Here is a 26,495-nt window from a genome sequence, read left to right on the forward strand (position 1 = left end):
CAGGCATATACTGATTTGGTGTAGGGACGCCAGCCTGCAAAATGACATTGATATTCTCTGGAGGAAGGTCAAATGCAGTCAACAGCTGCTGCTTAATCTCCAGGCTTAGAAGTGGAGAATGACGAAGTTTAGAAGCCTGTCTTGTTGCTGCAACAGAACGTACTCCTGAAGTGGCAGCGTGATTGGAGGAATATTGCCCAATCCAATTCAGTGCCACTAGGATGACTTGGGCCCCATCATTCCTGATCTTCTTCAGAACTACAGGCAAGAGAGGTAGAGGCAGAAAGCTGTATAGGAGTCCAGAGCTTCACTCCAACCAGACTGTCTCCGAGGGAGAGCGTTCTTAAAAATTCTAACACAGAAAAGTGCTGACATTGCACGTTCTTCGTGGTGGCAAAAAGATCAAGACAAGTTTCTCCCCATTTGTGAAAGAAACCCTGCGCCTTCTCTGGGTGCATTTGGCATTCGTGATCTGCTAGGCGTTGACGGAAGAACTTATTCACCCTAGTTGAGAGATCCTGCCAGGTAGTGTACCAGCAGGAAAATCCTCTGGTATTACAGCCACTTCCAGAGATGTAGTGTCTCCTGACACAGGGTTCACAACCTTCCTGCGTTTACTGCATTCCCACATGGTGGTGATGGTGTCCTTGAGCACCTGCACCAGACTTCCTTTAATGAATGGCAGGAAGGCTTTCAACTTCAAGTGAATGGCACTGAACTTTAGTAGACTGATGTGGAGCCAGGCCTCCACCACAGACCAGACGCATCCCGTCGCCACCGCTCCAAGATGGGTTTGTAAAACCAGGACAATGCATCAGTCAACACTGTTAGTTCTGGGTGTAGCAAAGAGAGGGGTCTGCCACTGACCCTATCGTGGTCCAGCTGCCACCATTGCAGGTCTTTTGCAGCATCCTCCGGAACCTGGACCTGATCGGAGAGATCACTCTAGTGTTGTACCCACTGGGACTTCAGATCCCAATGCAGAGTACACATATGCCACCTGCCCGGCTTAACAACCAGGATACAGGAAGCACTCAGTCCCAGCAGCCTCAGAGTCACCCTCACTGAAATCCAGGACCGAGGCTGAAACATCAGCATCATAGGCCAAATGTCCTGGACTCTAAGCTCCAATGGACAGGCACGAAACCTCACAGTGTCCAGAATGGCTTCAATAAAGGGGAGTCTCTGAAAAGCATTCAGGTGTGACTTCAAGCATGTGAATAGTGAACCCCAACAATGCCAGAAAGTTCACTGTAGTCTGGAGGTGGGACAAGCCAGTCTTCAGCAGTCATTCACTGAGGTGGGGAAAGACACCCCTAGCCCCAACGTCAACCTCAGAATATATGCTGCGACCACTGCCATCAGTTTTATGAAAAGCCTTACCAAGGCCATATAAGGGGGGGGGGGATATGTGGTGTCAAAATGGGGGATGCAGCTAGCGTGAAGGAGTAGAAAGGCTCCGGGAGCTAGCTGTGCCTCTGCTATCTTTAAAGTGCTCCAGGGCAGAGTTGTCTTTATCCCCAAACACAAGGGAATCATCAAAGGGCATGTCCACAAGACTAGCCAAGACATGGCATGAAAATCCAGTGGACCTCATCCAGTCGTGCCTACGGTTCTACTGGGAAAAACTGTTGTGTCCTTCCCACAGTGAATGGTGAACTTAACCATATCACAATCGTCCTACATGTCCTGAGAAAGAATGACGCTCGCTCCCTCAGGCCTTAAGGTAACACCTGAGGCACCAAGTCCCATAGTGCGCGATTTTAGCGGTCTAAAAAGCAGCTGGTTTTTACACAGCGAAAGGCCGAACTCGTGGATGAGAATACTAGCTTTCCAAATGTCTCTATGCTCATCAATTCCCTGTCAATCGGAGTAGATGGGAACGGTTTGGGGTTTACCTAGCTTGCCGATGTCGGTACCAGGAGGCTCTTGGGGGTGAAGTGCTGGGTGAGAAATTCTAGGTAATCCGGAGCAGGTAGGAGCCTCACTGAAGGGAAGTAGCGGCTCAGAACTTGTTTTCATCAGACTGAAAGACCTCATTTTAGACATAGGTCTTAACTCCGTGAGTAGGGAGTTTAAGATCAAGTGGCTCCACCACCCTCCATGCAACCATTGCAAAGGAGGGACTTACCTCTGTGGCAGGGCCCAGAGGCGAACCTTATCAGCAAGCTGGCTTGGATAAAGATGTAGTACAGAGTGCTACCATGAAACCAACATCCAATGCATAACTCATAATGGTAACATGTCTTCATATCCTTCAAGAATTCACAGCAGCCTCTGATATGACTGACCACCAAATGCTAATCTACATTCTGGAACCACACAAATGCTATAGGGGTAGGGTTTTCAAGCAGATTTACAAGCTGGTAGGATGAGAAAAATCCCCACACATTCTGTTTTTGTCATGTGTCGTGTCTCCCAATGATCCATTATCACTCATACTATGTTTCATTTGCATAGAGAGAATCTGGAATCTTGATGGAAGACATTGGCTGACAAGGTACTTTCCTTTTGTAACACCTTCTCTGGTAGAGACATTCTAGTTGCAGATTCCTTACCTTAGAATTTCCTCCAGGCGTCAGTCTGGATCCGGAGAGTTTTCTCGAGGAGTATCCCTGCGCACGGTCAGGTGGCATCGGTCAGCTCCGCGTCCGTCGTGCGCGCAGGAAATGACATCGGGGGATCTATATACGCACCACCCCGGTGCACTGATGTCAGTTTCTTTTCACGCCAGAAGCGCGGGGCCAAGAAGAACACGGACACCTGGTGAGTCAGAACTAGAGCCCTTAAAGGGAAGTCCCTGTCTGTAGAAATCAGGTCACATAACAAGGAGGATGGTTGGGTCGTAAAGGAATCGGCAACTAGAATATGTCTCTACCAGATAATGCATTACTGAAAGTAAGCAACTTGTTATCTGATAGAGACTTCTAGTTGCAAGATTCCTTACCTTAGAATAGATATGGGAAGCAATACCATCCCCGGAGGTGGGTCTGCGAACCAAGATCATACGAGGAAGGCCTGCTGGACCGAACGGGCAAGATACCCATCCCTTTTGGACCTGACTGTCCAGGGAGTAGTGTTTGGTGAATGTGTGCAGTGAGGAAGAAGTGGTATTGGCATAAAGGAGGCTTGAGTTCCACTTGAGATGAAAAGCATCCCGAGCCCTGGAAACTCCAACATGCAAAACAGCTGGCATTGCGCATTCTCTGCAGAGGCCAACAGATCTAACCAAGACTCTCCCCACTGCTGAAAGAGATCTTGTGCCACCTTCAGGTGGAGACGCCATTCGTAATCGACCATGCACTGGCGGCTGAGTCTGTCTGCCTTGGCGTTCAAAGAGCCCGCCAGGTGTTGAACCACCATGGAAATGTCCTGATGTTCCAGCCATGTCCAGAGGCGCAGAGCCTCCTGACAAAGGGTCCACAACCCCACCCTGCCCTGCTTGTTGTAGTACCACATGGCAGTGGTGTTGTCTGTAAAGACCTCCACCACCTTCCCTTAATCGCCCTAAGCCCCAAAAGACTGCTATGGAGCCCAGACACCGCTGGAGACCAGACGCCTCTGCCTTCCACCTCTCCCATGTGGCCACCCCATCCCATGAGTGATGCACTACTGTCAGATCTGATTGGGAAGGGAGAGGGATCTGGCTCTGACACAATCGTGGTATGTTAAAAACTGCAGATCTTGTGCAGCTCTCTCCGAGATCTGGACCTTGTCAGAGAGATCCCCCTGATGCTGCGGCCACTGGAACATCAGGTCCCACTGCAGAGCCCGCATATGCCATCTGTCATGTGTTAGCAGCAGGATGCAGGAGGCCATAAGGCTCAGCAGCAGTAGAGTCATTCTCACTGAAATCCAGGAAAGAGGCTGAAACATCAAGCATGAATATCCTGGACTTGCCACTCGGGAGGATAGGCCTAAAACTGCACTGTGTACAGAACAGCTCTGATGAAATGGAGTGTCTGAGAGGGAGTCAGGTGTGACTTCAGCATGTTTATAGTGAGCCCCAGCAAATGCAGGAGGTCTGTCAGTCTGGAGTTGGGAGACGATAGCCTGAGGTGAGCCCGACTTCAACAGCCAGTCGCTGAGGTAGCGGAAGACTGAAACTCCTGACCAGCGCAGATGAGTTGAGCTACTTCCATCACTTTGGTGAACACCCGAGAGGCACTGGTAAGGTTAAAGGGGAACACAGTAAACTAAAAATGCTCATGGCCTACCATGAATCGCAAGTAACGTCTGTGGGCCGGCAGGACAGGAATATGGAGATATAAATCCTGCAAGTCCAACACTACCATCCAGTCTCCAGGTTCCAGGGCAGATAGAACCTAAGCCAGAATGAGCATTTTGAACTTTTGCTTCCTGAGGAAGAGATTGAGGGATTGGAGGTCTAGCATAAGGCGAAGGCACTTGTCCTTTTTGGGCACCAGAAAGTAGCAGTAATAACAACCACAACCTATTTGTGGCACAGGGGCCCTCTCTATGGCTCCCTTGACCAAGAGAGACGTAACCACTTCATGGAGATGATCATTCGACATCTGATCGTAGGAGGGTGGCATGGATGGAGGAGTAGTCTCAAAGGGGAGGGAGTATCCCCTTCAAACTATTTGCAAAACCCACCTGTCTGACGTGATGGATTGCCAGTGGGCCAGCTGATGGCAAACCCTGCCTCCGACTGGTCCCTGATGGGGAAGTATCAGACTAGGAAGGTTTGGAGGCTGCAGTGGGAGGGGTGGTGGTCTGGGCAGACTGCTGGCCCCTTGATCCACCAAGACGTTGGTTTAATGTCCTTGTCCACGCAGAGGCTGGGCAGCATGTGCGGCAAGGTGGCTGGAGGGAAAGGGACATCGTTGGGTGCTCCTTCCAATGCCACGAAAGGGGCAGAAAGCAGACTGAGGGGGAGAGGGGCAGCTGTGAGGCCCAAGGATCTGGCTGCAGCCGGGAACTCCTTAAAGTGCTTGAGTGCCGAATCTGCTTTGTCGCCAAAGAGCCGGGTGCCAAAGGGCTTGTCCATAAGTGTGGATTAGACATCCCACCAAAAGACAGACGTCCTCAGCCAAGCGTGGCCCCTCAAGGCCACCGTTGATGCAACAGATCGAATCCAATCCGCACTGTATCGTGGACTTCGCTGCGTCCCTCCCATCAGCAACAGCTTGGGAGAGAATGGCCTGGGCCTCCTCTAGGAATAGTGGCAGCACCAGCGCAACCTTGTCCCATAAGGTATGGGTGTAACAGCCCAAAAGGCATGCAATGTTCACGGACCGCAATGCCAGACTGGAGGAAGAGAATGTTCCTTTACCAAGCTGATCCAGTCTTTTGGATTCCCTACCCGGGGGTGCAGAAGGGAATGCACCTAGAGATGTACAGGCCTGGATAACCAAGATCTCAGAGGTTCAGTGTTGTATCAGGAACACTGGGTTATTAGGTGCTGGCCTATGGTGGCAGACAATTGTCCTATTAACAGGATCTCCTGTGCTGGGTTTGGACCAAGTCCCCAGCAAGAAATCAGTGAGGGCTCCATTAAAGGGCAAAAGGGGTTCTGAAGAGGAAGCCCCGGGCTGAAACACCTTAGTCAGGAGCATAATCCTATGGCCATCGAAAGCAGCTCTAGGCCAAGGACCTCGGCTGCTCTCCTCTCCACCATGGATTAAGGCATGCCCTCCCCTGTAGCCACGGTAGGGGGAGAAAGCATGCTATTGTCAGGGGATCTGTACAGACTATTGGCTTTACCTAGGTCTGCAGCCCAGTCCATAGGTTGTTCAGGCTGGTATTCTAATGGGTCCAGCAACCCGGCCAAACTCTCACTGTAACCCAACACATAAGAGTAAGAGTCAGGATCCACTCTAGGGAGCAAGGTCTCTGCCGAAGTACGAATCAGCGCTGCCTGACACCGGTCCAGCTCCGTGTTGGAGTCTGCAATGAGAATGGGACTGACTGACTGTGGGCACGGAAAGTGTCAGGAGGGTCGACATTGGAACTACCATCGGGGAAGGTCGAGATGGCATGACCAACGCCGGTTTGGATCCAGGCCCTGAGTGCCCTCTGGAGTTGAGGCCGAAGCCGCCAGGCAGAACCCAAGGGAGCCCCTGCCGATCCCGCGGGGCACAGAGGAGGGTCAGTCTGCCCAAAAATAAAGCGCATGACCTTGTAGAACTCAGGTAGTTGGGATGGGGTTGTTCCGGCTCCCGGAAACTCTGGGAGGCACACAGCCAACCCAGAAGTAGGTTCAGAGGATGGAGGCCTAGAGCGATGAAGCTCCTTTTCACACATAGGGTCAACCGACCGACGGGGCGAAGATACAGAAAGCTTGCTCTTCTTCGGCGACTTCTTATGCTTACCCGAATGTTCCAAGGACTTGGAGTGGGATGATTAAGAGTGTGGGCTCTGCAACGGGACTTGGGACCTTCCTCTTGACCAAGATTGGGAGCGACGCAGAGCCAAGCGACGCGGAGCCAAGCGCTGGGATGCAAGTAGTTTTAGGGTCTGCTCCCTCAAAGCAGTCAGATTCAGGGCACGGTACTCAGAGTACAACTTCAGGTCGTGGTTGCGATCCAAACACCAAAGACACACGAGGTGCAGATCCGTCATGGACATCATCTGATGACAGGAGACACAAGGCTTGAATCTGGTATTCCGTCACTGCATCCCGACACAAAAGAGTGTCAAAAAAGGCTTTGATAAAAGTCAAAAAGTCCAGTCAAAAAATGACTGTAGGAGTAGCTCCGGTTCTACTAGAGCGTCTTCCCTGCAGCCTGTTTTTGCTAAGTATCAGAGCGATTTTACCTCAGCTGGCTGCCGTGTTTTCCGGTCTTCGGTGTGGCTTACCTGCAGCCTGGCGCCTGCTTTTGCCAAGGATCGCAGAACAGCTTTTTTGCAGCTTGTCACCTGCTTTTACCAAGAACCGCAGAGAGGCTTTCTTGCAGCCTGCTGCCCACTTTTGCCAAAGACTGCAGAGTGGCGTCACCTGAGCCTGTGTCATCAAGACGTCGGAGCGGCCTCCCTGCAACCGACTGCCCGCTTCTGCAAGGACTGCGTAGTGACAATTTCAGCCCCCGCAGTCCCCACCCAGCTTCCCAGGTAACGGAGACACGCTGCACTTTCGTGCACACCTGCGCCGGCTGCCTCAATACTACCTTACCTCTCAACCCGCGGCAGCAGCTGTGATTTCCCTGGAGCCGATGTTTCACTAACAGCTCCCCTGTGGCGTTGTCAGCATTTCTGTTCGCTGCACTGGTGGGAGAGGCTTGATCGAGAACACAACACCTGGCTGCTCTATAGGACAGAGCACGATCGGAGCATAATCTGTTTTAACAACGCACATTCACATCGCAGAATTCCCAGCACAGTTTTATGCATAGTACGTAACTTGGTTAAAACACTGGTTTTAATAACTATATGAATATTTCGTAATCTGCTAAATTGGATTTTTGTCATTGTGGTCTTGATTTATACACATAAATAATTCCTATTTTTCATAAACCTGTGTGGAGTCTTTTTGTGGGTTTTCACTGTGATTGTGGCACGTGTGTTGAACAGATACTTTACACATTGTGCATTCAAAGTTAAGCTTGAAGGCTGTGTGGCAAGGTACCAGATGGTGACCACAGGTTAATTTAGGTCCTGTATTTGACTTACCCTGACAAGGATTGTGGCCCCTACTTCGACAGGGTGCATACCTTTGCCAACTAGAGACCCAATTTCTAACACCAAACATTATTTATAGAACTCAAACCATTGCTTATTTGCCATTGCCAACTTCATTTGATCACTAACCGTACTTTCTCCATACAATGAGGTTTCATGCTCATTAAAAGTGATGAATAAGCTACTACCCAGAAACTGAAATAACTGATTTACCTCGATGCCTTATATTCCGAATGGATTTAGGTAATTTTTTTTTTTTTACACGCTATATGGCTATATAAGAGTGCTGGAGGTGAAAGATATTAGACAGTCTCAGATCATTATCAACATGCCATCAAGGAGCCTTTCTAGTTCGTTGGGCTGTCATTTGCTCTACCAAGCATCATAAGCAGTTTCTTTGATGTCAAATGACTGCCCAATGTTCTTGGGTCTGTTGAGAGAGCATTAAAAAAAATGACACAGCCTCAAGAAGTCTCTCCGCAGCTCTTTGTTTGCTGCAGTTCTTAATATAATGGAACATGTTTAGCTCAACCCTAAGGATCGTGTGGACTGATGAGCAGCGGACAAAATGGACCTCAATTTCTCTTACCTGCATGACCAAGACAGAGGTGCAGTACGACAGCCATGATTTAACTGCAGCTTGGGCACCACAAGGTAATTTGGACATTATCTGAAAATGTACCAGTATTCACTTACCTTGATCTATCAATTCTTTGCTCAATAGAAAATCTATGTGTTCATGTTTCTTAGCTGTAGAAAAAAAAAAAATAATAATAATAAATGTCAAAGCGTTTGAAACATAAATGGCAATATTTATCTACTTTAACACTTACCAATTTTAAGGATTTCCTCCACTGCCTGTGAAGCAATCTTGTTAATATTGTAGGACCTGAAAAATAGAATTATATGACAACTTATTATTATTATTTTTTTTAATACAGCAGCACAGTTGTTTAAGTTTACCACTAGATTCAGAACATTGCTTCAGCATCTGCATAATGTTACTTCCATGAACCTTGTGTATGGACAAAAGTCCTTTCACAGTATGCCACCCTGCCTCAAATTGGTTATTTCAAATCTGCCTTGTTTTTGTTTCATCAGACAGAAAGGCTCAGACAGTCCACATTGGAATGGAATGGAATACTGCCCCATCACCAGTTTAGGGGGAGCCTGACAATTGTGGCATCAGATTTCATCGTTTCAGAAGATAGCTTACTAGAACTTCAGTGTAAAATCCATTTATTCCCCTACAATTCTGCATCCTCTCTTTCCCGTGCGGGGATTATATGCGACACAAACGAGAGGTGTTTTTTTAATGTCTTGGTGTATATGTGCTATGAAGTTTGAATCTTCATAAGGATGTGGTAACTGCAGCACAAGATGGAGTAGTCCTTCCATGCTGCTTTTGTCAACACAACACCACTCACCTCACCTCTCCTGCAGCTTCCCCCTACAGAGCCCTGTACACCTTGTAAGATTGTTGGAACCTTCATTTGCGTTGGGCCAGACCAAAGCTCTGCTAGGCGACAGCAGACTGAGCAACATGATTTGACTACCTTTATCGTTGAGACTCATATCTGCCCATCTAAAAGCTGGGATGTCTGCACTGTTCCTTGCTGATTAAACAATTACCGCTTTTACAGGATTCAAATGCATATCTCAAAGCACTGGCACTCAAGACCTCTTCAAGGAACAGATGGGAGCACTTAGGACCCCAGATTCCCAGATTGCTTATGGTGCACACTTTGAAATCGCATTTAGACCATATTGTTTCCCAAAATGTAAATAATATATTTGGTCTTAAATATCCAATCCCCACTCTGAGGCGATGAAGTGAGAGGGTATATGAGGCAAAGGTGATGAATTTGTAGTCTAGACATTCGGGGACGCCAAAGGAAAATGTAACACCAGCGCAGAGTTTGAGAATGCCAGGGGGCATACTGCAGTAGAAAGTTACAGAACCCAGACTGTGAGCATGGGTAAAGGACACCTAAACTACTGCTGCATGCCTGTAATGAGAACAGGATGAATTAACAGCAAACCAAATCCTGGAAGAACTAGTACTGCTGAGGGAGATAAGACAATAGGAACGGAGACTCCTCAAAGGTATAAAAAATGATTGGACCATAGAAGCCTCTGAAAGAGACATTTAGCCTGAACTTGGAGTGCCTACGTCCGCTGTCTGAGTTCTCCTGGTCAACCACCTGATGCTAATACCACCGCTCATGAAATGGGAGTACAAAGCACATCGCGTGCCAGGTAACTCTCGACCCATACAGCACTTGCAGAGTGGTCGGCTGACATCTCCATACTTGGAAGGTGTACTAAAAGTGACATGAGTGGATTCAATGCAAACTGGATCTCAGTGCCAGTAGAGACCCCAATACTTGCCAAAAGCAAACTTATATTAGCATGCTGAGAATGAAACTAGGACCCAAACAGGAGAAACATCTTCAGTACTGCTCTCAGCTGTAAAGGGAGTCACCCAAATTAAGCAGAGAAAACACGTTGTCCACTTGTCAGGCATACTGGTAAATTTTAAACAGGACAGCTGTTTAAATGCCACTTTTGGTGGAATTAAACTAAGACTGCACACAGTAGCATAGCAAGCATTTCAGGTCATAGAAGTACCTGTAGGCGCTACAATATAAAGCATCAGCAAGCATGGAGCCTGTCCCAGCACATGTAATTCATTTAAATCAAATAAACATTACCATGCTTTTGATCCTGTTCCAGTGCACACATTCAAACCAGAACTCTTCTGTTTCTCCCAAGGGCCATCATCAACAGATATTTCATAGTAGGAGGCCCTATGAAGTGAGAAGGTAAAACGAGGTTTGCAGGATTTATATTTCACCCTGAATAAGACAGAACACAGTCTAAATAAGGTGTGCAGTTATCTTAAAATACATCGACTTTCATCATTACGGCCAACCTATACAAAGTACTGAACAATTTGTAGGTGTCAACACTGAATGTCGCACATTGCACCTACACTGTTAAAGATAAGAACACTAATTGTGTCTCAGTCTTGAGGAAAAAAAATGCATTGATACTCTTATTCCATCACTTGAGTTTGAGGAATGCTTGAATGAAAGCTAGAGTAATTTAAAAAGTGTGGTTTTAATATGTTCATGAGTACATCCACATTCGTGCCCATGTCCTTTTGTGAATCTAACCTCCACCTGTTCATTAGAAACTCTTTACTATACAAACTAAGAAGGGCTGGGAGGTAGCTATTGGTCCATCCAATACCCTCCCACCAAACAAATTAAAAGAATGTGACATTCCAAAAAACAAGAGGACTACCCTAATTTAATAGTCAAAGTTTATGTAGTGATTTCTACAATATTGTTGACCCAACGGTTCTAATTTATTCAGAAACACGAATCCTTACCAAACAAGGTGGCATGCTTCATCATAGGATTCTGTCCCATGCTAGGCGGGTGGTGCAATGCTTAGTAGACTCTTTGAGCGGGATCTTTTACCTGCCTGTGCGAATTGCTAGTGAACAGTGATGAAAGTAGGTGTTGTGCCAAACTTAAATTTGTCCATAGATTTCCACAAGGATTCTACTTTCATGTTCAGAAAAACGGGACATTATGGTAAGACTAAAAACTGAGAACCAATTAAACTTAAGTTGTTCTGTTGTCCTGCTACTTTCGTCTACATGTTTGACGACCTACTGCCTTACATGGTCCAGTGGCATTTCTTCAGATCCTTCTAATCATACCCTACTATTTTAATACAGTGCCTAAATCTATAGTCATTTGATTATCCTTACTAAACTCAATACTATATGTGACATAAAAAGTAAGCCCCCCCCCTCGATTTGGTGACTCACGAGTTCCAAGCGATGGACCTTTTAGGGAACAGATATTAACAGCACACGTATACATAGTATTGTACGTGTCGACATGAGTATACAAGTGGAACACTGTCATTTCCAGATGAGTCGGAACGTAGTAATTTCAGCACCATGCATCGAGAAAGTGTGAGCAAACCCATACAAATCACTTGTGATCATTGCAAAAAATGCTAATACTAAATCTGTCATTTGGCCACCCTGGCTTTCTTTTCCCTATTTTTAGGTGTTCAAACATGCCACGTCACAGACAGGACTCAATAGTGAGATAACATGAGGTCAACCAAAGAACCAAATATGAAGCTACCTATATAGGAGGTTGCTGACTACCAGCCTTCACAAGATGTTACTCCTCTTAACATTTTTACGATTTTTATTCTGAACATAATACATGCAAAAACTCACTAACATACTTAGATGATTCCATTCCCATATCCCAGTACAAGAAAAAATTGTGATTGATCCTGTATGGTGGGGTTTACTATTTCGTGGAGCAGCTACCTGTTACATCTGCATCTGACAAGGTACTATGAAACATTAGATCTCTTAATGGTCATTATATCTGACTGAGAAACACAGTGAGTTGAGATAATACTATACACGGATCTCATGTCTGTTCGTGAGTAAAGACATACACCTAGCTGCAATTCTCTCATTACAGAAAAAGTTAAAAATACCCACGCTCCACATCCCATTCATCATTGGGGCCGGAGGGGGTGAGTAGGACACCTGCAGGCACTCTAAAAGTTGAGAAACACGCTATGCGATTATGCTCTGCCACAAAAACCATAGTAGTTACAAATTATACATTTCTCCAGCTACCACTGTTGTACGCCAGTGCTAAGCTCATCAATATCCCAAAGGGGTTGAAATCTCTATACATAGGCACAGGACTGCCAGACTGGACATTAATTTTAACATGCTCTGCAGTAACCATGAGTGATTTATATAATTATATAATTATGTTTACACTCTCTCAATTCATGGTGCTGAACTTACTATGTTCACAACCTTAAGTGGAAGTTACAAGGTTCCTCTTGAATGCAAATTTTGACACCTATAATAATACATATATGGTCCATCGCTGAGGAACACAAATCACTACACTGAGGAGGGACTCACTTTTTAGGACACATAGTATTGAGTGAAATAAGGAACATCACATCACTATAGATTTACACATTGTCCTCAAACAGTGATGTAAGATTAGACAGTCCTGAAGAAATGCTACTTGACCATGTGAGGCAGCTGGGCACAAAACATGTACGTCAAAGGCGAGGGGCCCACAGAACAACTTAAGTTTGACTGGTCCTCAGAGTTTTTAGTCCTGCCACAGCTCCCCCTTTTTCTGAAAATGAAATGCAAATCCTAATGGGGATCTACAAACAATTTTAATTTTCTTTCACTAGACACAACAGCACTTACCACGGGCTATAAAAAGATCTCGATCAAAGAGACACCATTGAGGGGCCCACTAAGCATTGCACCACCTGTCTGCCTTGGGACACAATCGTTTGATTAAGCATGCATTGTTTAGATTTGCCTTTTGAAAAAAAATAAGAAACAACAATTTGGAAATGTAATGGTGTTTTACTTTACGTTTATTTTAGCCTTGTTGCAGTTATTTTCTTGATGCTACAGAATGTTGTATGTAAGTTTAACCCCTGCAGTGCACGTGATGTGAATGGTAAATCATGTGCACGGTTGTAGGAAGGTAGCCTCTTTCTAGCCTTGTTACCCCCACTTTTGGCCTGTTTGTGAGTATATGTCAGTGTGTTTTATATGTCTCACTGGGACCCTGCTAGCCAGGACCCCAGTGCTCATAGGTTGTGGCCTGAATGTGTTCCCTGTGTGTTGCCTTACTGTGTCACTGAGGCTCTGCTATTCAGAACCTCAGTGCTTATGCTATCTCTGCCTTTAAAGTTGTCACTGCAGGCTAGTGACCATTTTTACCAATTCTGATTGGCACACTGGAACACCCTTATAATTCCCTAGTATATGGTACCTAGGTACCCAGGGTATTGGGGTTCCAGGAGATCCCTATGGGCTGCAGCATTTATTTTGCCACCCTTAGGGAGCTCAGACAATTCTTTCACAGGACTGCCACTGCAGCCTGAGTGAAATAACGTCCACGTTATTTCACAGCCATTTTACACTGCACTGAAGTAACGTATAAGTCACCTATATGTCTAATCCTCACTTAGTGAGGGTTAGGTGCAAAGTGTGAGGGCACCCTGGCACTAGCCAAGGTGCCCCCACATTGTTCAGGGCAATTTCACCAGACTTTGAGAGTGCAGGGACACCATTACACGGGTGCACTACGTATAGGTCAATACCTATATGTAGCTTCACAATGGTAACTCCGAATATGGCCATGTAGCATGTCTAAGATCATGGAATTGTCACCCATGCCAAATCTGGTATTGAGGTGCCAATTCCATGCACCCCCAGGGCTCCAGCATGGACCCCGGGTACTGCCAAACTAGCTCTCTGGTGTTTTCTACCGCTGCTTCCAACCCACAGACAGGCTTCTGCCCTCCTGGGAACTGGGCAACCCAGTCCCAGGAAGGCAGAACAAAGAATTTCCTCTGAGAGAAGGTGTTACACCCTCTCCCTTTGGAAATAGGTGTTAAGGGCTGGGGAGAAGTAGCCTCCCCCAGCCTCTGGAAATGCTTTGAAGATGGTGCCCTCCTTGCATAAACCAGTCTACACCGGTTAAGGGATCCCCCAGCCCCTGCTCTGGCACGAAACTGGACAAAGGAAAGGGGAGTGACCACTCCCCTGTCCATCACCACCCCAGGGGTGGTACCCAGAGCTCCTCCAGTGTGTCCCAGACCTCTGCCATCTTGAATGCAGAGGTGTGAGGGCATAATGGAGGCCTCTGAGTGGCCAGTGCCAGCAGGTGACGTCAGAGACCCCTCCTGATAGATGCTTACCTGGTTAGGTGGCCAATCCTCCTCCGAGGGCTATTTACGGTCTCTCCTGTGGGCTTCTCGTCAGATAACGAATGCAAGAGCTCACCAGAGTTCCTCTGCATCTTCCTCTGACTTCTGCCAAGGATCGACTGCTGACTGCTCCAGGACGCCTGCAAAACTGCAACAAAGTAGCAAGAAGACTACCAGTGACATTGTAGCGCCTAATCCTGCCGGCTTTCTCAACTGTTTCCTGGTGGTGCATGCTCTGGGGGCTGTCTGCCTTCACCCTGCACTGGAAGCCAAGAAGAAATCTCCTGTGGGTCGACAGAATCTTCCCCCTGCTAACGCAGGCACCAAACTTCTGCTTCACCGCCCCTCTAGGTCCCCTCTCATCATGATGAGTGTGGTCCCTGGAACACAGGAGCTGGATCCAAGGGACCCCGACAGACCAGTGGTCCATCTGTACAAATTTGGTGGAGGTAAGTCCTTGCCACCCCACGCCAGACAGTAATCCTGTGTACTGCGTGATCTGCAGCTGCTAGGGCTTTGGTGCACTTTTGCAAGGAATCCTTCGTGCACAGCTGAGCCCAGGTCCCCAGCACTTCGTCCTACATTGCTCAACTCGTTGAGTTTACCACCGGCTTTGTGGGACCCGCGAAGGTGTGTAGTGTTGAGACGACTGCCATGCTCAGATTTCTTGAACCCCCGTTCAAGTCCTTCTGCGAGTGCTGCCTGCTTCTGCGTGGGCTCTCTGTGTTGCTGAGCGCCCCCTCTGTCTCCTCCTCCGAAGGGCGACCTCCTGGTCCTTCCTGGGCCCGGGCAGCACCCATTTTCTTCAACCCCGACCTTTGCAGCTAGCAAGGCTTGTTTGCGGTATTTCTGCGTGGAAACAACTCTGCATCCTCCAGCACGCCGTGGGACATCTTCTGTGCAAAGGAGAAGTTCCTGGCATCTTCCGTTGTTGCTGAATCTTCAGCTCCTTCCACCCGGAGGCAGCCATTTTGCACCTTCTTCAGGGGTTTAGTGGGCTCCTGCCCCCCCCTTGACACTTTCGTGACTCTTGGACTTGGTCCCCTTCCTTTACAGGTCCTCAGGTCCAAAAATCCGTCTTCAGTGCTTTGCAGTCAGTTGTTGTCTTTGCAGAATCTCCTGTCACGACTTTAGTGTGTTTCTGGGTAAGTAGGGTAACTTTACTCCTACTTTTCAGGTTCTTGGGATGGGGTATCTTGGACACCCTTAGTGTTTGCTTACACTCCCAGCGATCCTCTACACACTGCACTAGGCCTGGGGTCCCTAAGTGGTTTGCATTCCACTTTCTTAGTATATGGTTTGTGTTGCCCCTAGGCCTATTACATCATATTGTATTCTACAGTGTTTGCACTACTTTTCTAAATGTTTACTTAGCTGATTTTGGTTTGTGAGTATATTTTGTGTATTTTACTTACCTCCTAAGGGAGTATATCCTCAGATATTTTTGGCACATTGTCACTAAAATAAAGTACCTTTATTTTTAGTAACTTTGTGATATAGTGCTATATGATATAAGTGGTGTAGTAGGAGCTTTGCATGTCTCCTAGTTCAGCCTAAGCTGCTCTGCTATAGCTACCTCTATCAGCCTAAGCTGCTATAACACTACTAATCTATTAATAAGGGATAACTGGACCTGGCACAAGGTGTAAGTACCATCAGGTACCCACTATAAGCCATGCCAGCCTCCTACAACGGTGACGCATAACTCTGTCACGCCCCGCCCCACCACACCGATCTGTGTGGGTGAGGAGATCCTGAAAAGGGGACAATGTCCCCTTTTCAGCTGCACCTCTCCCAAGTGCTCCCTGCTTCAGGACTGCCCCAGGACCACGAGCCTTAGGCACCGATCTATCCACATACACAATAGATAATTCTGAGGTCGAAAGTACCCTCAGGGCAAGGAGGATTGCTGCCCCCATAAATAGAACAGTCTTTTTGTAACCCAGGGTTATCCCCACCCTTCCTGATATAAATGGTGCCCCACTTGTGTAGTGAGACGATTACCGAGAAAAGTGGGAATCAAACCAGGGACCATGCGTACAACATTGACTTCATATGGACACAGTTTTCACTTATTATTGACCGGGGCAACAAACGGGGTACTGTTTTTATTTGGAGAAGTGTGGGAACACAGAGTGGGCGGAAGAGTCTCTCAGAATAAGGAACTTTCACTCTCAGAAATGTGATGAAAGCAAATGATTTTAGCCAAAGTTTGAGGTTTGCCAGGCATTCTGGAAAAGAAAATGGCATGGGATCCACAGACGTCAGTCACGCTACACTGTACTCTCCTGGGAGTCTACATTTCGGAAAAGTCTACGTTTGATGGGTGGACGCAGATCCTGGACCCAAACATGCCAGCTACCAACATCCCTTAAAAGGGTCGATTTTCAGAGTGAAAATTGTATGTCTTCCTCTTGGGATTTGGGGTCTTTCTGGACATGGTCGATAGAAGCAACCACATAAGAAGTGTACCATTTTTCATCTGGAGGTGTGTGGCAACACAGAGTAGTGTAATGTTTGTTATTATTCATTTGATTTCCAGCAGAAGTCCAGCAGGATAGAACGCATTTCACAAAATATCCTATGAATCATCATGGTATGGGCAATCCCAAATTTAGAGTTGTACAAATAATCACTATTCCGAAACTCAATATCTTGGTCTTGGGCATATTTAAAAAATGCATAGGTTTTCTTCATACTCATTTCTCATTCATTAGATGCCACCATATGAAATGAAGCATAGTTGGTGCATGATGAAAAATCATTACAGACTGCAGCTCAGTTTCTGGGTATCATGTGTTTTTAGAAAACCAATAAATACTGCAAGCAGAAGGGTATGACAGACATAACGGTATATTACTTTTGTGAATCAGCCACTGGAGCAAAAAATAACAGATGGAAATGTTGTCACCCATTTCTATTTATTCTAAGTTTCTATTTCCATCACAAACTGCAAGTAGGTAGAAATGAGAAAAAACAGGAACAATCAACTATCACCTAGAAAAAGGAAAACATTGTGCTTTTTTGATAACTCTGCTTGTTCTTGAAAGCTGGGAAGGTAGTGATCTTGGCACAGCAATCCTTTTGTTGATGCATTTTCGTGCACTGCACATTTTTCCAAAAAATGTGCACTATATTTTGCATATTTTCTCAGTTCACTAAAGGGGTACCTTTAAAATCCCCACAATGTGGGGGAAAATATGACACAAATTTGGGCTGGATTTCTTTTATGGGGAATAAAGCTACCAAGGCTTAAGTGTCAAGTGCCACAAACAAAAAAGTACTCAGCACGCAGGAAGGAGACGTAAGTGTGGTAAGCTTCTGCATCTTAAGGGGTTAAAATAATCAAAGTCTGGATCAGGAAATAAAGAAAAAGTCTGCAAAAAATTATTGGATAAAAGAAGTATTCCCACTTGATAACAGCAAGTGTATGCCCTTATGAGATATACGTGACCAGTGGCTGGCACCAGATTATCACAAATTTGAATTATTTCCATAGTATCCGTGTCAGAACAACATCACAACAAGACTTAACTTCCCATAAACGCAGGGAAAATGAAGATTAAAACAAGGTAAGTCCATTAACCAATCAGCAATTAGAGAGTGCCGTCATCCACTTATGTCCCTCTTCTCTTGCCTTCCTGCAAGGGGTACTCCGGCCCCCTTATGTCATAACTCCCCTTGATTAATGTTTTTTCTCCTCAGATTTGGCAGCGATTCTGCCGCTTTATATTCCTAGCGGCTTTAGGAACACTTTTCTCGGTTCTTTGCAGCTGCTTAACTATTTAAGTTGGGTACCGGGTCGGGGTACACGGCAGTCCTCCAGCTGCTAGGGGGAGCGATCCCCAGCGGCGAACATATCGCGACAATCAATTTCAGTGCCAGCGGCAGGAACGGCGTGTCGACTTAAAAAAAAAACTCCTGGTTGCCGAGCGTCTCCATCCGCAATGTCACAGAGTTGGTTGGACCCTGCATTGCCTGGAGCATAACACCCTGAGGGGTAGGACCTGATGTGCGGCAAGATTTCTCTCCCATGACACAGCAGACACTGCCCAGGTATAAAGTTATTAACTAGAGCCTGTAACTCATTACTCCTGGAATAAAGCAAGGGCATCAGTGTAGCACTGCTAGGACATTCCTTCTGGGTCTCCCCAGTTTTCAAATCCCTCTTACGCCGTGACCTAACCCTGCACGGGCAGTCATACAAACAGTACACCAATGGAGACAGGTGATGGGTACTATGCACAGGAGGAGGATTACTCCTACCTCCCCGTCACAGACGAACTCTGAGCAGCAGAGGAATCCATAATCAAGGCGGTCTCGAAGGCAATGGCTCCCCTGGAGAAGATACGAATGGATATGGCCCAACAGTGCCTAAACCCCCTCCCCACTGAGGAAGGAACTTCCAGGCCCTTTTGCCCCCAAACCTGCAGGGCTGCCCCCCTCCCACTGAGAATTCATGCAAGTATATCAGGGACCCAAAAAAGGGCATTGACTGCTCCTGGCGGTCATGCCAAGACAAGCCCTTGGACATTACAGGCCCACTGACAAAGATACTAGATATGGCTGAGGATTCCAAAGCGTCATGGGCATTCATCTCCCCAGAAGGACTTTTTGGGCCCCAAGTTGGGCCCAAACGGTCGTCATTTTCCTCGGCAACGCCAACTGCGCCTTCTCTACAGAGAGGTGCAGGTCACTGTGATAAAGTTCAACCCCAAACTAGGGGAGCTGGCCACTTCGGAGGCCAGACTAGTGGCACAGGGTGGACTTTTTGGCGACCTCTTCGTCAAAGAGTTCTAGAAATTTGTTTCAACCTTCAACTTAATTGAAAAGGCCCAATCATCTGTCAAGCGCATCTTCAATGCGCAGGTTTTCACAGGGGCCGGTCGTGGTAGGGGGCGCTCGATCATCCGTTTCCTATTTCCCACCTCCACCTCCAGGAAGGCCCAACACTGAACGAGGTCAATGGCAGGACTCATCTCGCATCAGAGGTTTCTACCCACCCAGAGGACGTGTGACACAGAGGTTCCCGCGGCAGATCCTGAGGGGGAAACCCCTCCACCAACTCCCACAGTGAGTCTATACTTCATCTCCCACATGTGTTTGGGTGGGCCGGTTGGTCCATATCATAGACAACTGGCTGGCTCCCACGTCCAATGCATTGAAAGTTCAATGGTACCACATAGAATTCTAATGTACCCCTCATACCCTTATTCAGGCAGAGATTCAGGAACTCCTCACCAAAGGGGCCATTCGCTTGTCCACTCCCCAACCCTCTGGATTTTTCAGCAATCTATTTCTGGTGAAGAAATGGGACGGGGGTCATTGCACGTTAATCAATCAGCAGGAATTCAAGGAGTAGTTGGTCTTCCACCACTTCAAAATGGAGGGTATCCACCTTCTTCGTATCTTATCAGACCCAACGACTGAATGGTCAGGCTCGATTTCAAGGATGCCTACCTTAACAGTACCGATTTTCCTGCCACACCGTTGCTTCCTCAAGTTAAGTAGCAAGGCCAGACTTTCGAGTTCACCTCTCTGCCTTCCGGCCTTCCCTCAGCCTGTTGGTGTTTCATCAAGGTTCTCAGCTCGGTGGTCGAACAAACACCTGAGGGTATCTGCGGTTCACTTGACTGTGTACATCGACATGCTTCTCATGTCCCATTGTCCTCATGCACTGTCAGTACACATTGAGATGGCAGTGAATCTGCTCAGTCCCTGGGGTTCTCTCAATCAAGAGAAATCAGCCCTCTCTCTGTCTCGTACCATATGCATTCTATGATTTATGATCAATTCTGTGGAGACTACTTTCAGCTTTCCTTCCTGAAAGATAGCCAAAATCCAGCACAAAGTGCGACGGAAATTAACCAGGTCTCAAACTTCTCCCCGCCAGAATGTAAGAGTAGTAGGCCTCTTGTCTTGCATTCAGGCTATCTTCCTGGGTCCCCTTCACTTCCAAGCCCTTCTGAAGCTGAAGGCGTTTCATCTGCGACGCAGCCTTACATACTCACAATTTGTTCCACTTTTGGCGGAGGCCAAGGAGGAACTCCAATTGTGACTCTCCCACATGGAGGCCTGGAACGGGCGAGACATTTTCGACTCACAACCGGATCTGGTGATAGAATCCAATGGCAGCGGTTTGGGCTGGGGTGCATGGTGTGGGGAGTTCACCACAGGTAGCAGATAGTCCACCACAGAACAGTCCCTACACATCAACTGCCTGGAACTGATGGGATTCCTTCACAGTGAAATGCTGGAATAGGGATAGAGTGCAGTTCTGTGTTCTGTTAAAAATGGACTAAGTGGCAGCCCTTTTGGACCTGGCCAAGAGCTTTTGGGAATACTGTCTTGAACATCAGGAGTCAATTTCAGTGGAACATTTCCCAGGGACGGACAACCAAGTTGGGGACTGGGAATCGCAGCATATCCAGGACACAAGCCAGTGGCAACTTCTTCCGTCCTTGCTTCAAGCCCTCTCCAACAGGTCGAGAACATTCACGGTAGACCTCTTCGCGTCTAGGCATGACCACCAACTTCCCTGATACTTCAGTTGGAGGCTGGACCCCCGGGCGGTGGCAATCAATGCTTTCCTGCAGGACTGGTCAAGTGAACATGGCTATGCCTTTCACCCCCTTCACCATGATAATGAGGCTGGCAACCCAAGTGCACAAACAGAGGTCGAACCTGGTGGTGGAAGTCGCAAGTCTGGTTTCCAGTTCTGATGGAACTTTCTTGGGATTTTCCAATCCATCTACCCCTAGATCCGCGTCTCCTCAACGATTCCTCAGGGAATCCCCATCATCTGGTACTGAGGGGCAGCCGCCACCTCATGGCGTGGAGCATTACAGGTCTCAATGGCAAGTCCCGGGCCTTTCAAAACACACTGCAGACCTCCTTTCCCGGGCTTGTGCGGACATTACAGTCAACCTTTATCAATCGTCTTGGTCTTGTTGGTTTGGTTGGTGTACACAACAACTGGATCCCATGTGGACGGATGCTGTCCATATCCTGAACTTCCTGACATCCTTGGCCTGATGGAATGGTATACAGATCAATCAATACCTTTCGGGCTGCGATTTGTGTCTGGCATTCTATCGTTGGGAGGCCTACCTGTTAAAAAATTGTTCACGGGCATTCATTTGTCTCTTCCTCCAGAATCACAGTGTTTGGTCTTGAATTTGTTAATCTAGTGGGCCAGTAATAAATACCTATCCTTTAAACAATAGCCCACCAAATTGGCCACCCTTTTGTGTCCAAACCTGTGTAGGAGTATCGGATGTTAGGGCCCTGGACATCACAGGGAGGAATTGAACCCCAGACGGGGTCACCTTACATGTCACTAGAAGAACAAAATATAACTCACGTTTGATCTCATACCCGGCCTATTCAAATTCCCCCAAGTTATATGTGGTCCAGTGTATCAAAGCCTACGAGGCCATAATGGAGGAGCCTTGTCCCCATGTCGTACAGCAGTTGCCATTTGCTTTTCTGAGACTGTATAAGGTGGTCTAAGTCCTGATCATTGCTAGATGGGTTTGTTGGATCATGCAAGAAGCAGGTATTGCTACCAAGGTATTCGGGTGTATTCTACCAAAGGAGCTATGGCTTCCAAAGCTTGGTGCTAGGACCTCGTTTGGAGGATATTTTGAACGCAGTAGACTGGTCACCCGATTCAAACTTTAAGAGACTTTATTTTAAACCAGTCTCCTCCACTGTGGCTCTCTTGGTAGATCAGCTTTAAACTAGCCTAATCCTCGCTTCTGGGTCCTGACATTGAATGAAAAAATTCCTAGCTAAAGTAACAGAAAGATTCAATTCTATTAAGGACACAGAGGTGATGATTAGCCTGCCCTTTGGTAGTTCATACCCCAAGTGGAGTCATTGGATCTGATTATGAATGTAATACTCTTTTGGGGCTATTCTGGTAACAAGTAATGTAGTATGTTTATGCTTACATGTTACAACTCAATGGATCATACCTCTGTGGATTGCACTCTTGGTTTTATTTACTTTTGAATGAAAGAGTCCATTTGCACTGAAACCTGCTCCCTGGATTTTCCAGGAACAGAGTCTTCTAAACAGGAGTAGAATCTTCCACAGTGGGCATCTGTCACAGTAAGAAGGAATGCAACAGAAGGGGGACAAAAGCGGATGACGGTGCTCCATAATTGCTTATTGGTTAACTGACTTACCTTGTTTTAGTCTTCATTGTCCCTGGTTTATGGAAAATTAAGGTCTTGTTGTGATGTTTTGACACGACTGCTATGCAAATAAACGAAGAAAAATAAAGCCTAATTCTCACTTCCATGTCCTTGATAGAATTGAAAGTTTGCGTTGCGTTAGCTGGGAAATTTTTCATTCTTGTGTAATGACTAGTGCAGTATGACTATTATCTTTTTTTGCACTTCTTCCTGAGTTGATCATTAACATGTACATTAAAGTTAGTAAGGCAAAGAAGGTGGCGGATGCCAGAGAGTGCTTGCACATCTGCAAAGCGTATGTCAATAGTGAAATCCGAGCGAAGTCATAAAATTTAAACAATATGGTGTTGGGTGCCAGGCTAGCCCTAACACCTGCCACCACAGGTGTCGGAGGGCCACACACTGAAGAGTGGGTGGTTGCCTAAATATTGAAAGAAGAGTGGCCAGGGCACACCAATAGCATGAATCCTGATAATGTTCAAGAATAAGTAGAAAGTTCGTTCTTGGAAGATGATGTGTAGATATTTATTATAAGTGCAGGTAGAAAGTAGAAATCTCAATCAAAAGACTGCGTTGTACAAAATGACCATGTGTCCAGAGCAGCCAGATGGTGATAAATGGTCAAAGTTACAATAGGATGTTCAAATGTAACAATAAGTCCATACAGCAAAACAGCCAACACGTGTTTCGTCTTCAAGACTTTGTCAAGGCTTCAGATGTATATAAAACATTATATGTAAACACGAAAGGTACATAGATCAAGCTGCTGGTAGTCATGAGTCCTTGGGAGAAATCAAATAGTATAGGCAAATGATGGCCATGATAAGCCTCAAGTATTTGTGGAGCGAATAAACCTGTGCCGTGCGCGTCGGGGTGTTGAACACTCTTCGTGTCCCCCTCCTTTGTCCCCCTTGGACACTGCACCTGTGCTACAAACAGACCGGAACAATACCGTGGACTTTCCGCCATCATCACCCCATTCCATTGCACTTTTCCCTCAATTTATTAGCACTAAAAAAACTTTGACCACTAGTATTTCATGTTTTGAAAATTTGGATTGATTGAAACAGCTACATCCATTGCAAATAAACTGTACATAGTGAGAACATAGAATGCATGACCTGTTTCTGGCTGTTGTGATCACACCAGGACATTGTTGTCATATCACCAACATCTGTAAAATGACAATCCATAGGTAACAGTAAGTAGAGGAAACAAGTGGGTAATGCCAGCATGCCAATGCCACACAGGATACAACAATAGTCATAGAAATGTGAAGTTTCATTGTCTCACCTGTGTGTCATTGGAAGTAATGACGGACCACTAATGTTCTGTTGTCCACATCCTCATTCTCCGCCTCCTCATCCTCACTGTCGTCAGGGTCCACTGCTGCCACAGGGGCAACTCCAGTCTCCTCCTCCTGCAGAAAAGGTACATGGCGTCTGAGGGGCAGGTTGTGTAACATGCAGCATGCCACTACTATCTGCCAGACCTTCTCGGGTTTGTAGCACTGGGATACACCTGTCAGATGGAGGGACTTGAACCTGGCCGTAAGGAGGCCAAAGGTTCTCTCAATTATTCTTCTGGTTTGCACATGTGCCTCATTATAACGTTCTTCAGCCGTTGTACTGGAATTCCTCACAGGGGTCAGCAGCCATTATAGGTTTGGGTATCCAGAGTCACCTGCAAATATTGAGGGACAACATTTACCACACACTATCTTTTTTTGGCCAACAGCATAGGCATACACCAACATACACTGGGTGGGGACCAAGGCTCACCTAGAAGTCACACCCTGTGCCTCTGTAGTTGGGCCATCACATTTGGGATGTTGCTATTCCTCAGGACAAAGGCATCATGCACCGACCCAGCATACTTAGCACTGACGTGGGAGATGTACTGGTCCGCCAGGCACACCATCTGCACATTCATGGAGTGGAAACTCCTACGATTCCTGTACACCTGTTCATTCTGGAAGGGGGTAGGGGGAGACAAACGCAATATGTGTACAGTCAGCCACCCCAATTATATTGGGGATATGTTCCATTGCATAAAACCTGGCCTTCACAGTGGCCAAATCTTCAACCTGGGGGAAAGCAATGTAGCTGCACATGCGTTTTATCAGGGCGGACAAGACTCTTGCCAGCACTACAGAGAACATTGGCTGTGACATTCCTGCTGCCAAGCCCACTGTCACTTGGAAGGTACCAGTTACCAGGAAACGGAGCACTGATAGAACTTGCACAAGAGGGGGGATCCCAGTGGGATGGCCTGATATCAGGTCAGGCTCCAACTGGGCACACAGCTCTGTGACTGTGGCCCTGTCCAGTCTATAGGTGAGTATGATGTGCCTGTCCTCCAGTGTAGCTATGTTCACAAGAAGTCTGTATACGGTGGTATGTCTCCATCTCCTATTCATCTGCAGCAGTAGGTATCTAAGGGGCACAAGAGTGAGTAGGCTGTCACAATTTGAACAACTATACCACAATAGCGGTACACATCGTGCAATCATGTATTTAGACGCAGCAATTATCAACAGGCCTGTCTCCCCACTCTTCCCCAAACTGAAATGGCAACCGCCTGTCTGTGTGGAGGGACAGGGGGAAGTGAGGTAAATCCACTGATGTGCGCCGTGGCAGTAGGCAGTCGCAAACCGCCGTGCAATTCTTCATTGGATATTATTGGGCCCTATGGGGAACAGTGGCCAAATGGAGATGTACGTCATCGATGAGATTATACACCGCCACGGACGTGACCGCCATTTTATATCGCATTCCTCACTTGTTTCCTGACCTTCCACAGGAGAAGACCTACACTGTGTGTGCTGCTGTGATCTGTGTCTGGAACCTACCATGGCCTGTGTGACTGGGGAAAGGACAGCTTTTTGGGCCTCCAGACCAACAGGTGAGTACACTGTGGGCACGATGCATGTGGCATGAATGCATGGAGATGTGTGTGAAGGCATCGTGTAAGGGTGGGTGGGGGGGATTTTCTCTTGGCGGTGTACATGTTGTGTTTTGCAATGTTGATGGGATCAGGTACGGTGGGCGATGTGTGTGACAGGCTGGACTGTTTGTTTAATGGAGTTCTCCTGTATGCATTACCTCTGCAGGTCAGCACCCATCAAAAGAAGGGATTATGGCGTGCCATTGCCAAGGACGTGCGGACCCTGGGGGTCTATGGCAGGCGGAGCATCCACTATCGGAAACAGTGGGAGGATCTGAGACGCTGGGCATGGAAGACCGTGGAGGGCTAGCTGGGGATAGCTTCTCAACCAGGAAGGGGTGCCCGTCGGACCCTGACCCCCTTGATGGCCTGCATACTGACGGTGGCCTACCCAGAGCTGGGTAGCTTCAGGGCATCACAGCAGCCACAAGGGGGTGAGTACAGTGGGTATAGTTACAACTTAAGGCTAGTGGGTGGTATCCGGGTGGTGGTTGTGTGTTAGTGGGTGCCCTTAAGGCCAGGCCAGACATAGCAGCATAGGTCCTCTGAAGGGTAAGGGCTGCACAGCAAATACAAGTAACCTAGGCCTCATGCCTTGGTGGCTAGCCAGGTCACTGGTAGTGCAATACATAGTGCTAGGCCTGTTCCCTGTGTGTGAGGGTGCTGTGCATGCCAATGGTGGTGTTGGTGCAGTCATTGACACAGTGTATCTTTTGTCTCTCTCCCCCTTTCTTGTTTTGTCATCTTGTCCTTATGTGCATTAGCATCTTCTGGCAGAGGAGCAGAGGCACCGGCGACAGAGGGAGCTGCATCCCACAGGACCCTAGAGACAAAGTCCACTGACACTGAGGGAACCAGTGGGACGGAGGATGAGGGGATCACCATAGCGGAGACTGG

The 26,495-nt window shown here is 47.1% G+C and overlaps 1 protein-coding gene across 2 annotated transcripts in view; it reads right to left on the reverse strand.

The window, feature by feature from the left end:
* The window catches only part of NADK2 (NAD kinase 2, mitochondrial), a 547,365-nt gene that overhangs the window by 50,520 nt on the left and 470,350 nt on the right, over nt 1-26,495 (reverse strand). Inside the window, exons 8-10 of one of the 2 annotated variants that reach the window (XM_069221023.1) lie at nt 10,356-10,451; nt 8,475-8,530; nt 8,338-8,391 (exon numbers count right to left, since the gene is read on the reverse strand). In XM_069221023.1, the coding sequence (XP_069077124.1) occupies nt 8,338-8,391; nt 8,475-8,530; nt 10,356-10,451 (206 nt within the window). Of the gene's footprint in view, nt 1-8,337; nt 8,392-8,474; nt 8,531-10,355; nt 10,500-26,495 lie in introns of both variants that reach the window. The other variant, XM_069221015.1, reaches the window with a different exon arrangement.

The sequence above is a fragment of the Pleurodeles waltl genome, chromosome 1_1, assembly GCF_031143425.1.
Source record: "Pleurodeles waltl isolate 20211129_DDA chromosome 1_1, aPleWal1.hap1.20221129, whole genome shotgun sequence".
In the NCBI taxonomy this organism is placed as follows: domain Eukaryota; kingdom Metazoa; phylum Chordata; class Amphibia; order Caudata; family Salamandridae; genus Pleurodeles; species Pleurodeles waltl.